At 44.9% G+C, this 15541-nt stretch overlaps 1 protein-coding gene across 7 annotated transcripts in view; it reads left to right on the plus strand.

Moving 5' to 3' along the window:
* Positions 1-15541, plus strand: part of RIPOR2 (RHO family interacting cell polarization regulator 2) — a 215711-nt gene that overhangs the window by 179025 nt on the left and 21145 nt on the right. For 4 of the 7 annotated variants that reach the window (XM_082637871.1, XM_082637870.1, XM_082637873.1 and 1 more), the window contains 6 exons: positions 1801-1844; positions 3184-3309; positions 3629-3777; positions 5123-5252; positions 9946-10623; positions 13571-13755. In XM_082637871.1, the coding sequence (XP_082493997.1) occupies positions 1801-1844; positions 3184-3309; positions 3629-3777; positions 5123-5252; positions 9946-10623; positions 13571-13755 (1312 nt within the window). Of the gene's footprint in view, positions 1-1800; positions 1845-3183; positions 3310-3628; positions 3778-5122; positions 5253-5957; positions 6105-9945; positions 10624-12400; positions 13450-13570; positions 13756-15541 lie in introns of those variants that run through there. The other 3 variants (XM_082637876.1, XM_082637874.1, XM_082637875.1) reach the window with 2 other exon arrangements.

Below are 15541 nucleotides of genomic sequence, written 5' to 3' on the forward strand. Positions count from 1 at the left end.
TTGTAGACAGTGCAGCAGTAATCCCCAAACTGCTGAGAAAACATGAAGCTTTCCCCAACTGAAAATCCCAACAGGCCTCAGACCAGAGTCTGAAAGAAACCCGGCCAGGTTTAAAAGATACAAGGCAGTAACTCTAACTGACGCACTGTTAGTTTCAATTCTGCAATCAGTACCATGAGTGGCTTACATTAGCATGTAGGACTTGAAGAATCATAGCACAGCCCCAGGCCTGTTTTTGCCTGTCTACTGCCACGTGCCACGTTATGGTTATAATCAGAGTATCAGAGTGATACCGCCTCAAGCATTTCCAAAAAATTTTGCTTTAATAACATGAGCTGAGAGGCTCAAAAACATCACTACCAAGTAGCTTTCTCCCATCTGGATAAGTTCTCCCAATATGAAATTTCTGGTGATTTTGAAAGGAAAAAAATAAAAATAAAAACCCTCAAAGGATTTTCCCCTTTACTCTCCTTTATCCAGCACTGATATCAGATCAGTTTTTTAGGTTTTTTGTTTTGTTTTTTAACCAGGCTTGTAATTGCATAGGTATGTAAATAGGCAGTAGATAAATCCTGAATATTCTGCAGAGGTTTTTTTTTTTAAACATCTTTATTGGAGGGCCTCCCTGGTGGCGCAGTGGTTGAGAGTCCGCCTGCCGATGCAGGGGATACGGGTTCGTGCCCCGGTCTGGGAGGATCCCATATGCCGCGGAGCGGCTGGGCCCGTGAGCCATGGCCGCTGAGCCTGCGCATCCGGAGCCTGTGCTCCGCAACAGGAAGAGGCCACAACAGTGAGAGGCCCGCGTACGGAAAAAAAAAAAAAAAAAAAAAAAAATCTTTATTGGAGTATAATTGCTTTACAATAGTGTGTTAGTTTCTGCTGTATAACAAAGTGAATCAGCTATACATATACATATATCCCCATATCTCCTCCCTCTTGTGTCTCCCTCCCACACTCCCTATCCCACCCCTCTAGGGGGTCACAGAGCACCAAGCTGATCTCCCTGTGCTATGCGGCTGCTTCCCACTAGCTATTTTACATTTGGTAGTGTACATATGTCCATGCTACCCTCTCACATCGTCCCAGCCTACCCTTCCCCCTCCCCATGTCCTCAAGTCCATACTCTAGGTCTTCTGCAGAGGTTTTTAAAGAGTGTTTAGGACTTTATTAGAATTGGTATGTCCAGCCAATTGTGACTTATAAAGATCAGTCGATTGTGCTTTTTTTCAGAAGTATTAAAAACAAAAGACTAATCCTCCAGAAAATTATTAGTGAGAATTGGCTTCTTTAATTCTGCTCTTATTTCAGTAAATCTTTTAAGAGGCTTGTTATGTTCTACTTGTCAGTGGAAACTGGTCCTCAATGGACCGGCTCTGTGGATGGAGAGGTGTGACGAACTGGTGAGTTGCTGCCATCTACTGACAGAGAGTGGTAACAGCAGGTGCCTTTTTCAGGCCTCCCTGGACCTTCTCTATCATCTTAACCCTGGCATAGCCCGTTGAGACTGGTACAAAGCAGATTCATCCGTCCCACAGTCTCACAACTTAACGGGGCTCTTCCTAGAAAGAGCAGTCTTCTCTGCCCCAGAGAGCACCTCTCCCATCACCCCAGCAAGGAATATCCTCTCTTGCTGTGATAGATGGAATTCCCAACAATAGCTGTACACACAGTCGTTACCCAGAAACTATTATATGAGTTTTCACAAAGGCCTGACACTTTGAGTTTTATAACTGTGCCAGTGTGGGTTTATAAAGAGGGGAAATAAATTCTGCACCTCTGATCCCAGTTGCTTGCTTACAGGTCTGGCTGGTTTTGCTCGCCTCTGTCCTGGAGATCAATATGAAGTAAGTGCGGTGTCGGTCTGGGTGTTGGACTTGAGAGGCAGGAGTCAGCTGTCAATATTTTGCTTCTTCAATTTTTTTTTACATTTTTTTATTTTGAGAAAGAAATTTGAGCCAATAAGTAATTTTGGAGATTAGTGTAAGACCTCCCATATACGGGTCACCTAGACACCAGTTTTCAACATTATGTCACATTTGCTTTATTATTATTAATACTATTATTGTTGTTGTTATTTTGCTGAACTATTTTAGATTAATGCACAGATATCATGACCCTTCACCCCTAAATTATTTTCCTGAGGGAATTTCCTGGCGGTCCGGTGGTTAGGACTTGGCACTTCCACTGCCTTGGCCCAGGTTCAATCCCTGGTTGGAGAAGTAAGATCCTGCAAGCAATGCGGCACAGCCAAAAAAAAATTAGTTTCCTGAATGTGGAAAGACATTCTCTCATATAAACGTTGTACAATTCTCTACACCAACAAACTTAGCACTGGCCCTTTAGCTAATGTCATTTGATGTACAATCTATGTTCATATTTTTCCAAGTGTCCCAATATTGTACTTGATAGCAGTTTTTTTTTTCCTGATGCAAGATCCAATCCGGATTATGACTACTCAAAAGTACCATGATTGAAGAATAATAGAATCTAGATCTTTCTTTATAAAAATATACTCCATAAAAGTAAAAAAGCGTTTTATCTTTTCCCTCTTCAAAAGGGAACTTACATAATGATTTCATCGAACTGTCTCCTCCAAAACCTTCTATAATCATTCATCTTGGCCGGGGGTGGTGAGGGGGAATGTGTCTTCCTCTAAGCAGTAGAGCTGTCTGACTGAGGAGAAACTGCACACCCTCCCCGCAAAGTGTGTCAGATTTCAAAATCCTTGTCCAGATCTGTCTCCCTTATCCAAAAGAAGGATGCCTTATTTCTTGCTTCTGGCCACGAAGTAGATTTTAGCTGATGGTTCCTTGTCTTTCTAAAGGAGCTGGGAGTATGGAGAATTAATCCAGTGGTTGTTCTACTGAAGTAGAACTAACGAGAGAAAGAGCTGAGCCAAAGGGCACGATGCAGCGACCGTTCTCTACAGAAAGCCCTTCGCACCCTCTGTCCTAGAGAAGCAGAACTTACCTTACCCCCTTTGAAAGTCTTTCCCTGCTGGGGCTCTGGTCCACGCCCCCTGCCAGGGAATTTGGAAGAAGCACAGTCAGTGGGTGTCATGAGGATGCTGGAGAAGCGGGGGAGCAGGAGCTGCTGTATTTACTCGCCGTTTTCATCCTGGTGTTTGGTGGGAAGGCGGGTGAGGGCAGTGGAACCTGAGGGCCCTTTGGTGTCTCTCCCCAGATTTTCATGAAGTATGGCCGACAGAGGTGGAAACTGAAAGGCAGAATAGAAGTAAATGGCAAACAGACCTGGGATGGAGAAGAAATGGTGTTCCTGCCCCTGATAGTTGGATTAATTTCCATCAAGGTACAATATCGTCATTGCAGTTTGTTGTCTTTGCTGGTGCCACGGCTGGGTGGTCCATCGTGGAGGCCTGTGCCCGTGACTTCTGCCTGCCGCCCCTCCAGCCCACAGACCTCTGTATGTACTACAGGTACATCAGAAGACTTGCCCTCGTGTCAGAGCGGGCAATGGAAACGTGAGATGGGCTTGGGAAATATCCACCTCTGATTTCAGATATGATTCTGAAATGCCTGCCTTGGCCAGGAGAAACAAGGGAAGGAGCAATCTGCCTTCGTCCTCTGCACCCCTGTAAGGCCTCTCTTACCTCTCCCTCTCTCACCAGGTCACAGAACTCAAAGGGCTAGCAACTCATCTCCTGGTCGGCAGTGTGACCTGCGAGACCAAAGAGCTGTTTGCAGCCCGACCTCAGGTGGTGGCTGTGGACATCAATGACCTTGGCACCATCAAACTCAACCTGGAAATCACCTGGTAGTAAGTTGCCCTTTTCGATATCATCATGATAGAAACAAGCGCTGTAGGCTCGTGCTGTCCCAAGCGTGGCATGTGGACCATCAAAATCACTGGGGAGCTTGGCACGAAAGCAGAGTCTCAGGCCCCACCCCAGACTCGCTGTGTCAGAATCTCTCAGGGCCCAGGAATCTCTTTAATAAGCTGGGTGACGTTCACCCATGTTAAAGGAGAACCCTCTGCCATATCACTACTCTCCTCTTCAACTTCCTATTTTTAAATATTTTATTCTGTCTCCTCCCCTCCTTCTCCACCTTTAGATGTGTATAAAAAAGTATATCTCTCACGTCCACTAATTTGAAAGAAAATAACTGTCCAGTATGAGATATTTTATCCACAGAAAGATCCTGATTCTCGCTATGGTGTTTTAATTGCTTAGCCCTCTTTATCTCAGATACCTGACACTGCTTTGGAAATTTTTGGATATCCTTAGTCTCTCCACACTCTGTATACTGAAACAGAATATTTCCAAAGGGCCAGAGATACCTTTTGTCAAAGCAAGAAACTTAAAAGTGGTTTTCTGAAGTCACCCCGTGAGAAAGGTCATGATAAGCTATTAAATACTGGTTGTTCACAACATTTGATCTTATGCCCCTGGTATATTACCAAGTAACTAGGACATGTTCAGTATTAATGTTTGGGGCCACCTTTACAATATCGAGGGTCAGGCATGGAAGCAGCAAAGACATGTTGCCTTGTTATTGGAACAGTGTCCACAGCTTTTGCCCAGCCCATCTCTCCTCGTAACTTGTAATGATTGACGTCTCAAATGCAAGATCAGTGCTTCTGCTGGAGGAACACATGGCATGCTGATAAATGGCATCATTGTGAACAGACTGTTATCCTCTCAGTCACACAACAGGCTCTGGGTCAACTGAAAGGAATAGGACAGTTTTCTTTAGAACCGAACAATAATCTGTTGCCCTCTTGTATCATTAAAGTGTCTGCCCTTGCAAAGCTCCAGGAATTTTTACAGACTTCTTCAACATCTCGTGTTGGGACAAACATTAATACGTTTGTGTCTAATACAAGTGAGGAAGCAAATTTATCTGGTGTGCAGGTGTGCACATAAATTGTGCTTAAAGCTGTGATGATAATCTGGGGTCCCTTGGGTGAGTCTAGACCCCGTTTTCTGCTCCACTTTTTTTTATCTCTGTTTGTTTGCTGACAGACCAATTTGGCCAAAACCAGCCCAGTTCCCACTGGTTTGAGTTTAAGTTAGTATAATGAGGTGCTTTCTTGGCCTGCGGACCGGTGATTATAGGTGACTTTAACAAACGTGTGTTCATGGGGACCTGTTGTTTTGCAGTCCGTTTGATGTGGAGGACATGACCCCGTCTTCAGGCGCTGGGAACAAGGCAGCCGCCCTCCAGAGAAGAATGTCCATGTACAGCCAGGGCACCCCGGAAACGCCCACCTTCAAAGACCACTCCTTCTTTGTAAGTTCAGTGTGATTTCTAGAGGAGAAATGATGAGCCTCAGGCAGTGCTTGCACCCAGGGTTTGAAATGCTTAATATACGGTGTTGGGGAGTCTCTATAATTCCTAATACAGTAGTCCCTCAATATCCGAGAGGTATTGGTTCCGAGAACCCCCCTTTAATACCAAAATCCTAGGATGCTCAAGTCTCTTACGTTAAATGGCATAGTGTTTGCACATAACCTATGCACATCCTCCCGGATACTTTAGATCATCTCTAGATTACTTAATACCTAATGCAATGTAAATGCTATGTGAATAGTTACCAGCAAATTGGCAAATTCAAGTTTTGCTTTTTTGGAACTGTCTGGAATTTTTTTTTCATGGATGCATAACCCTTGGATACAGAGGGCTGACTGTAATGTCATCTTCAAGTTCACCCTAAGCACATGGTGACTAAGGAAAGGACATTCCGAGATGTCTGTGGCCACCCGCGCACAGGTGGTAAACCTCCCGTGGCTCTCCTCTCCTCTCCCCCAACTTAACCTGTTGCTTTGGTAAACACATGTAGACTTTTCCGCACATTCTCTAAGATCAGACTTTTAAAGAAGTGGGTGTAAATAATGGCCTTCTTGTTTTAATCAGAAATGCTCGCTAAAAAGTTGACAAAAACATGGTAACCTGCTGCTTTCCACTAACTCCCCCATTTTGCTTTGACTTCTGAAGAGATGGTTGCATCCTTCACCAGACAAGCCAAGGCTGTCTGTCTTGAGTGCCTTGCAAGACTCTTTCTTTGCCAAGCTGCACCGCAGCCGCTCTTTCAGTGACCTGCCCTCCCTCAGGCTGAGACCCAAGGCCGTGCTAGAGTTTTATGTGAGTGTGTGTGGCCCGCCTGGGTGTGACGTGCTTGCTGTAGGGGGCTTGTGGCATGTGGGCTTTGGCATGGCTTTTGTTTTATCTTCTCTCTCTCGCTCATTGGCTAACGGTTACAGGCCTCCTATCGCTGGGTGGGAAATTTGGGCATGCATGCACCTTTGTGAGAGAGGCCGTTTGTCCTTCCCTGCTCATGATCTCCGCTTTTGTGCTGTGACTTTTCTGCGCTGTGGCAAAGATATCCATGGTAACAATATTGTCATCTAAAAAAAAATACAGTTGCACTCAAGGTCAAAGAAGATTTTCGTTCACAAGTTAAGCTAACGTATCACTAATAGCAATCTTTACAGTTGTAGCCTTCAAAACCTGGCAGTGGATTTAAACCAATTTTCCCAAAACTATTTTTATTGAAAGAGGTTCTTAGCCTTAATTTATTGTATTGTTTGCTAGTTTTATACTATCGAAGTAAAAGAAACTCTTTAATTTGCAATCAGGAATGTAATAGGTAACCTACATTATATGTGTTATCCATTATGTCACAAGAGAATACGCATACAGATATGTACATACATACCTGGAATGTTCTGCCGTTTACAGACATATAAAAGTAATCTTTGAATGTCCAGAGAGGAAAGGGTTAAAAGTCTTCTGGTTAATAATAATAATAATTGTTATACTCCAATAAAGATGTTAAAAAAAAGAGTGCAGCTCTAGACTAACTGGCAAGGCTAAATTAGTAGAGAGACTGATTATAGAGGAGTTTGAAATAGATTTTTTTAATCACTTTCAAGTACCCGCTCTGCATGCTCAAATGAGGTAAAAGAATGTTGCATTAGTAAGATATCTTTTAAAATATACTTTAAATAAAAATTAAAAATAGATTTATTTTTCTTTCTAAAAATTAAAAATAGATTTATTTTTCTTTCTAAAAATTAAAAATAGATTTATTTTTCTTTCTAAATGACTACTTGAAACGCGTTTTTTATTTTTCTTCCAAAAAATAAATAAATAAATAAACCATCCAAAAAAAAACATAATTGCATCTTATTCATTGGGTTAAGAAACACAGGTGAAATGGACCAGGCTAGACTCTAGTGGAGTTTCCACGGACAGTGGGAGGACTACCTGGGAAAGACATGCACGTGCCAGAGGAGAGTAGAGCCGACGCAGTACCTGCCAATGTCACGTGTATATTCAGGCTCATAGGCTGCAAGGTGGAGGGTGTGGAGCTGGTTAGTAGAGGTTTTAATTGCATCATGTAAACAAGAGCACGATTAGAAAAGAATGTGGTGGCTTCCTATAGCCTTTTGGATAAACGCAAACTCCTCGGAGCAGCCGTTCCATTCCGGCCCCGTTTTCCAGGCCCACCTCTCGTCTCTCCAGGCTTCATTCTCTGCCTGACTGCCCCCTGGCGACCCCGAACCCCCCTCACTGTCCAAATGCACCCTCCCTCTCAAGAGCTCCCACAGCCTGTTGTTCCTTCTAGGACGCACTTCCTCCTCCTCTGCCCTTCTTCTCCGCATTTTCCAGGGCTGAGTTCCAGACCCTGTCTCTCCTGGACAGCCACCACCCCCCTGCCGGGGCTCCTACCACCCTGCAGCATCCCTACATCACCCCCTCAGTTACAGCATGCCCTCCCCGTGTGCCCGTTTGTAGGCTCGCGCTCTTGGCAGGCTGTACGTCCCCTTCAGCAGGGCATCTCAGTCTAACTGGATATTTGCCACTTAAGTACATGCAAATTGGGTTTGGGAATGTGAGACTTGGGAGAAATGGCTGAAGAGGAGTTTGGAATTTAAATAAGAATCATGACCACCAGGCCCCCTCCTTCCTTAGCCGGCGCCTCCCGCCTCCCTCAGAGCTGCTCGGAATGTGTGCTCTGAAGATGAGCTGAGGCTGGGCAGGAGCGCTCAGAGGACCCAGGGCTCCTGTGAGATCCCCAGGGAACCCCACGGAGGAAGTGCAGGGAGCAGGACTCAGCCTTCCCCCATCCCTCCCCAGAAACTTCCTTTTTTGTCTGTCCTGGAGGCATAAAGCGTGTTTGGGGGAAAAGGGGGGTGCAGATACAGGAGTAAGGAAACTGAAGTAAAGGAGGTTGGAAGTAGTGAGTCGCACGGGGACCCACCCCCTCCCCGTCCCCTCTCGAGGACGGTCCCTAGAACTCCGTCCCCACCCCCTGACCCCACCCCCCGGGACTCTAGAGCTCAGTTCAATAATCACTAATCCAGGAAAACATTCTCACTTTTCGAGGCAAAGAAACTGAGCCTGCAGAGGTTACTTGAGTGCCCCAGTGACACATCCTTTTACTCATCCTGTGGTTAAAGTAAAAAACCTTCCATCCAGACGAGAATGGAGAGTTTGAGTTGAAACTGCATGTATTGGGAGCTGGTGGCCCAGATCCAGCAGTGATGGGACCATGGACGCTGCTGGAGGAGGATGGGGAGCCTCCTTCTGTCTGCTCCCCATTTCACTTGCTGTAACATTTTTGTTTCCTGGGCTAATTCCCAGCACTGTCGTGATTGTTCGTTGTTTTATTTATTTTTTATTATTATTATTTTTTTGGCTGCACCGCACAGCGTGTGGGATCTCAGTTCCCCCACCAGGGATCGTGGAGCCCACGCCCCCTGCAGTGGAAGTGCGGAGTCCTAACCACTGGACTGCCAGGGAGTCCCCTCATTGTTTTATGTATAATTAAAAGAGGTACTTACCTTTACTTAATCAATTCTGGAATCCAAGAGAGAGTATTCATTTTGAAGGAGCTGATCTCAACTAAAACACTTTTCCCACAGAGCAACATTTAGCACTTCGCCAAGACCACAGTGTCAGGAAAGGTGACTTAGAAATTGCTTTAGGCCTGCATAAACAAATTATCTTGGTTACCTGGATATTTCTGACCTCTGTCTTCTGAGTTCTGCTTCACGGATCACAGAGCCTGGGGCTGCCTGACAGAGCCCTTGGGATTTCTAGACACCCTGGGAGCTCTGGGGTTTGCAGCCCTGGAAGATAGTTGTTCAGTTTATCAGTCTGTTTCTCCTCTTTTTTTTTTTTTTTGCTGTACGCGGGCCTCTCACCGCTGTGGCCTCTCCCGTTGCGGAGCACAGGCTCCGGACACACAGGCTCCGCGGCCATGGCTCGCGGGCCCAGCCGCTCCGCGGCACGTGGGATCCTCCGGGACTGGGGCACGAACCCGCGTCCCCCGCATCGGCAGGCGGACCCTCAACCACTGCGCCACCAGGGAAGCCCTGTTTCTCCTCTTTTTATAGAAGCTCTGCGAACGTATTTCTGGTCTTGAATTGTTTGTGGCATGGTTACTGAATTAATAAAAACTTTTTCCAGGGCTTGGGATTTGTGGGTAGAGATTTTCAAAAAATAATTTTATGAGAACTGAAGCAGAACAAAGCATCACATCTTTTGAGTGAAATAGCAAGAATGTTGTAAAGTCTTTTAAGATCGATGCCAAAAAACAAACAAAAAAATCAAAACAAAACAAAACAAAACGGTGGTGTTATTCTTAACTATGGCTGCCAAATATTGTGAGATCCTGGGATTTCGGAAACAAGCACCGCTTACCTGCCTCCAACCTCTTCTTTTGAAAAATGTCAAACCTGAGAATAGTGTAATGAACTTTCACCTAGATTCAACAATGGTAATAGAGTTTTTAAAGGCTTGTTTTCTTTTGCCATGCATGTGCGCGCGCGCACACACACAAAATCAACAGTACAATGTTAATATCATGAAAGGTCTGTTTTTTTAATTTTAATTGTCTTACATTTTGTCTGGAAATGAACCATGCCAAACGCATCACTTGTATTTAAAATCATAATGATTTGCCTTTTATCCGCAGTCGAATCTACCTGATGACATCTTTGAAAATGGGAAGGCAGCTGGGGAGAAAACGCCACTGTCCCTCAGCTTCAGTGACCTGCCCAATGGGGACTGCGCCCTCTCCCACAGCCCAGGCGGCTCTCTCCCCAGCGCGTGCTCCGCAAATCCAGAAATCACCATCACCCCCGCAGAGCTGAACCGCGGCAGCCCCTCCTCCCAGAACGAGGGCCTGGATGACTCCAGCTCGGCCTCTTCCAAGAGCTCCTTGGGAGAAGGCTCAGAGCCCAGGCCCCACCAGGAGGAAGAGACCGAGGGACCCGGGAAACCCGAGGCCTGCAGAGCATCCGCGGGTGCCCGGACGGAGCGCCTATTCCTGGAGAAGGGTGTCGCAGAGGCCCTTCTGCAAGAGTCTGACGAGGCCTCTGAACTCAAGCCCGTGGAACTGGATACTTTTGAAGGAAACATCACGAAGCAGCTGGTCAAGAGGCTCACCTCATCAGAGGTGCCGGCGGCCACCGAGAGGCTGCTCTTTGAGGGCTCTGTCAGTGGAGAGTCCGAAGGCTCTAGATCCTTCCTAGATGAAAGCTTAGAGGATGCCTTTAATGGGCTTTTCCTTGCATTAGAACCACATAAAGAGCAATATAAAGAGTTTCAGGATCTGAACCAAGAAGTCATGCACTTGGATGATATTCTAAAAGTAAGTACATTTTTAGGGAAATTGGGTTAGGTCTGGAGACAGGTATCTTCAGCCAACATTCTATTTAAAATAGCCTATCTTTTTTTTTTTTTATCCTGCCCCATCACGGGATCAGTAGATAATCATCACGTAAATGGCACTGATTTTTAATACTAGTAGCGTATATTAATTTTTATTTTCCTGACAACTGATCAACTTAAGGAAAATGATTAGGAGTTAAATGAACAGCTCTAGAGAACATCTAAATTCCCTCAGTCCCTAAGTTCATCATTCAGATCCCAAATGTGAAATGGTGGCCTTTGGGGCATCATAATCTCATTGAGATGCTCCTGGAGAGGGTACCTCTCTGAGTATCAGGGTAGCAGGAAAGCCCTCCCATGGTTGAAGACAGAGTTAGGCAGTACAGATGTGAGGGCCACGGGCATCTCTCCCCTGCCCAGGGCACCACCTCCTGGAGGATTCCCTTCTCTGCAAGTGGCCTGAATCGGTGAGTCAGAACCCCAGATAATCCCCCACGAATAACCTAGAAGCCAGAGAACCCTGACTCCACCAGAGTTATCTTCCTCTCTCCTGTTACTAATCAGACCGCTCAGGTTAGACATGGGAATATAGCAGTGAGGGGGTGATTTTCTCTTAGGCAGGAGGTCCTAGCAATGAGATCATTAATGCTACCCCAGAATGTATCTGTCTCCACTTGGCATACAGATGAAATTTTTAAAAACAAGGCACAAGAAGACAGAACTGGAATTTTTGTCCCGAATCCCACTGCCACTTCTTGTATTCTTTGCTTTGCCACTCTGATTTATAGTGCCATAGAGAAGAGAACTTCGATCTTTTCTCTTGAAAGAGTAGTTCTTTGGGAACCTGTTCTATAAAATAAGCTTGAAAATATGGTGTCAGGGGCAAGGCAACCCACAGCAGGCTGTTGCATCCCTTGGCATAACAGTTTTAAAATGTGGCCTTCCCCGTGGCATCTGGAACAACCTTCCCAAGGCTTTTCTCACAGTCTCGGTCACGCTGACCTAGGTCTGGAGGGGATGTCTGCCCAGGGCAGATAATAATTCATGCTCTGACTCCCCACATCCTCTAATGCTCATGACAGATTGATTCAGCTGTAGGTATAGCCTCCGAGCAGTAGGGATGGGCATTCTGAATCTGCTTCCTGTAAAACAACTCAAAAGCATCTGCTCAGGGCTCATGCATGGAGGCTGTTTGTCCAGTACCGCAGTGAAAACATCTTTTATCCCCTCAACAAGCTCATGTCAGACCAGTTGACCAGCTTTTGCTTACTGGGCAAAAAGTTATTAAATGTAAAGAGCTAAGACACAGTTGATCCACCTAAAGTAAATGCCTCAAATGTCTAGATGCCCCCATTTCCAGGCATCTAGGGTGCTGATCAGTAGCTCAATCCACCAAGAAGCACTAAGCAAGTCATCTGTTAGTCTTATAAAAACCTGGTGGCTATAGGTTTCTTTCCAGAGTATTATTTCAATCTGCTGTTGTTCCAAAACTATCCCGCTACTAAAATCCTTAACTGCCCTTTTCTTTATTTTGATCAATATTTAAACACATCCATACTGTGCAAGATCAGGTTCTGCAATCTAGCTTAGGGAAGAAGACCCTAGAAGTGGGTCGAGTCGGGACTGGCTCCTCCTCTCTCTCTGAGATGGAAAACGGCATTAGAGTTGAGGTCTGGGGCAAGTGGCTTTGTCTCCAGCCAGGATTAAAGCATCCTCTGGACAAAGCTTTCTCTTTTTTCCCTCCTTCACATTCCTAGGATGCTAAACACCTTGAGGATCAGAAACTAACTGCTGCTGCCTCTTGGACGGAGATCACTGAGGGCGAATGAAACAACTCTGGTTTAAAAGACCGAAAGACGGTTTCCTATATGCTTTGTCTTGAGTGTCAGAGACTCAGATCCCTGCAAGGCCCTTCCAACCTTGTGTAATGAAGTCAGCAGGGAGTGCCACCTAGCTGGATGGAGAACATTTAGTTCTTCTTACTTGCAGACTTTGTCCCATTCAGTAACCCCCAGCATCCTCTTGACTATTTGGAAGAACTTCTCTCCATCTCTGTGCCCATAGCAACTGGTATTACCCTGTTTGTAATGTTTCTGCTTAATATCCAGCAATGTAGAATTCTCCAGACCATAGAATGGGTTTGCTCACATAATTCCAGGGCCCAGTCAGGGAAGAAATGGAACTTGTTCCTTCAAAGAGCTGTAGAGGAAACACGGCTACTCCTTGTCATGCCCATGCCATTTATTTTCTCCTCGATGCTCAAAGAAAAATTACATGCTGTGAATGTAAAATTAATATTTAAGTGTACTTACCTAGGGAGTGTGGATTAAGTGAATTCGAGTAGTTTTCTGTTTCTGGGATTTGTTTTGTGAATCCTGTAGAACAGGTGCCTTAGATAGCTCACCCCTGTCTCAGGTCAGTAAACATGTCGCCACTTGGAATTAGAGATTGGTTAGTAGTTGGCATTGACTGACTCCGTAGATTTGTCTGCCAGTTGAATTTTATTTAGGGTTGAGCACGAGGTGGAGAGAGTATAGCAGTTCTATTTCCCAAAGCCTTCTGACTGTAATATTTCTTAAACTGTTTATTATAAAAATTTCAAACAGAAGTAGAAAGAATCAGATAATGGACCCTGATGTGCCCATCCCCCAGCCTGCACAGTGCTCAATTCATAGCCAGTCTTGTGTCTGTTCTTCTGCCTGCTTCCTTCCCTCTGGATTGTTTTGGAACAAATCCCAGATATTGTGTCATTTTATCCACGGTTGTACTTTCTTTTAATAAGAAGATTTTAAATGAATTTTTTAATGCCAACAAAAAAAAAATAAAAGCTTGAAAAAAAGAAAGTGTCACATCTCCCGCTGGGTGTCTTTGTTGTGTTTCTCCATCCGAATATGTTGATATTCTCCTTGGTACCTTTACCTTTGCAGTGCAAGCCAGCAGTAAGCCGAAGCAGGTCTTCCAGTTTAAGTCTTACAGTTGAAAGTGCTTTAGAAAGCTTTGATTTTCTGAACACCTCTGATTTTGACGAGGAGGAGGATGATGGTGATGAGGTTTGTAATGTTGGAGGAGGTGCTGACTCAGTATTTTCAGACACTGAGACGGAGAAAAATAGGTAAGTCTGAAGTTAGCATCTGCTTCTATTTCTACTGTCATAGCTGGTACAGCAGTTCTTTGTAGCTACCAGACGGGACCTGATACACATCTCCAGGAAGATAAAACCCCCTATACATGAATTGGCTTACAGTTCCTTTTCATTGTTAAGTACAACTTTTAAATATCATTCACCCCTTTTTGGTGTTGTTTAAGGAAAATTAAATTGATTTTCTTCCTTATAAATGAAGGGGAGATTTTTATATGAGTGTGTGTGTATATTTATGTGTATATACATACATCTTGTAGGTTTCAGTGTCTACAACTTGTCCCCAATGTAATTAATTCCAAATTAAGCAGGTATACCATGTTTCTGGAGAACTCTTACTGGATGATCAGTTTGGACCTGGTTCTACTTGATTTGCATCGTATTTCTAATTTCTTTATTTTGTTAGACTTTGCTTTTTCCCACCCCTTATCTCTCCATTCCTTTTGGCCATTGGGCCTTTGCAGTAGATTAAGCTCATCAGTGCCTATATCAAAGCCAGGTTTAAGCCCTGTGGTCCATGTTTTCCTTAGAGCGTAAGAAGAGATGACTGATAACTGATAACTGCCCCTGGATCTGCAGGCCTCCAGCTGGAATGTGGCCTCCTCTAGGATGGGGATGGGACAGAGCGGTGGGAAGGGAGGATAAAGGTGAAAGGTTGTCACCTTCTTTCTCCATTGGGCTTTCTTGTACCAAACCACGTGTTTAGAGCTAGAACCTGGGGTCCATTCTGGAAGCACAATGAACATACTCAGCTCCATCAATTACTGCAAAAAAAAAAAAAAAAATACACAGGACTTCCCTGGTGGCGCAGTGGTTGAGAGGCCGCCTGCCGATGCAGGGGACACGGGTTCATGCCCCGGTCCGGGAGGATCCCACATGTCGCGGAGCAGCTGGGCTGGTGAGCCATGGCCGCTGAGCCTGCGCGTCCGGAGCCTGTGCTCTGCAACGGGAGAGGCCACAGCAGTGAGAGGCCCGCCTACCACAAAAAAAACAAAAAACAAACAAAAAAACACACAAACACTTTCCCAAAGGAAAGGGTGGGTTTCCATCCATCTTTTCTTTTGACATGTTATATACACTGATTTTCAAGTTACAACAAGCTATGGCTGTTCAACCTTTGCAAACCTCTCTGTGGGTGGTGGTAATATTTTGGAGTTTTGTAGTTCCTGGAGGGTTTCTTTTGCCAAAGTGAAACCAGGAAAAGAAAAAGTGAGAAATAGAATTTATCCTTTGAGCAAACTGGGGGCATAGCAAAGAAAATTTATGAAATGAATGTCATGTTTTAACTATCCTTCTACATTCTACGGTGAGATTTTTCTAACTTGATTGAATTTGTGAAATGCTTCTTAAACCAAACATCTTCCTGTATACTTGTTAGCTTAAGCTATTAGCTGATTGAGCAAAGTCAGATTAAACTTTTTTTCTTCTTGCTATAAGAAGCACTTTAACTTTTTTTTTTTTTTTTTTTTTTTTGCGGTACGCGGGCCTCTCACTGTTGTGGCCTCTCCCATTGCGGAGCACAGGCTCCGGACATGCAGGCTCAGCAGCCATGGCTCATGGGCCCAGCCACTCCGTGGCATGTGGGATCTTCCCGGACTGGGGCATGAACCCGTGTCCCCTGCATCGGCAGGCGGACTCTCAACCACTTCGCCACCAGGGAAGCCCCAAGAAGCATTTTAAAAACATCATAGCCTTTGTGAATTTCACAGAACATTGCTATTAAATGTCTAATTTGATCAGTCTTACCATATGTCATCAG

This window comes from Mesoplodon mirus (genome assembly GCF_964341445.2).
Source record: "Mesoplodon mirus genome assembly, chromosome: 12".
Classification (NCBI taxonomy): domain Eukaryota; kingdom Metazoa; phylum Chordata; class Mammalia; order Artiodactyla; family Ziphiidae; genus Mesoplodon; species Mesoplodon mirus.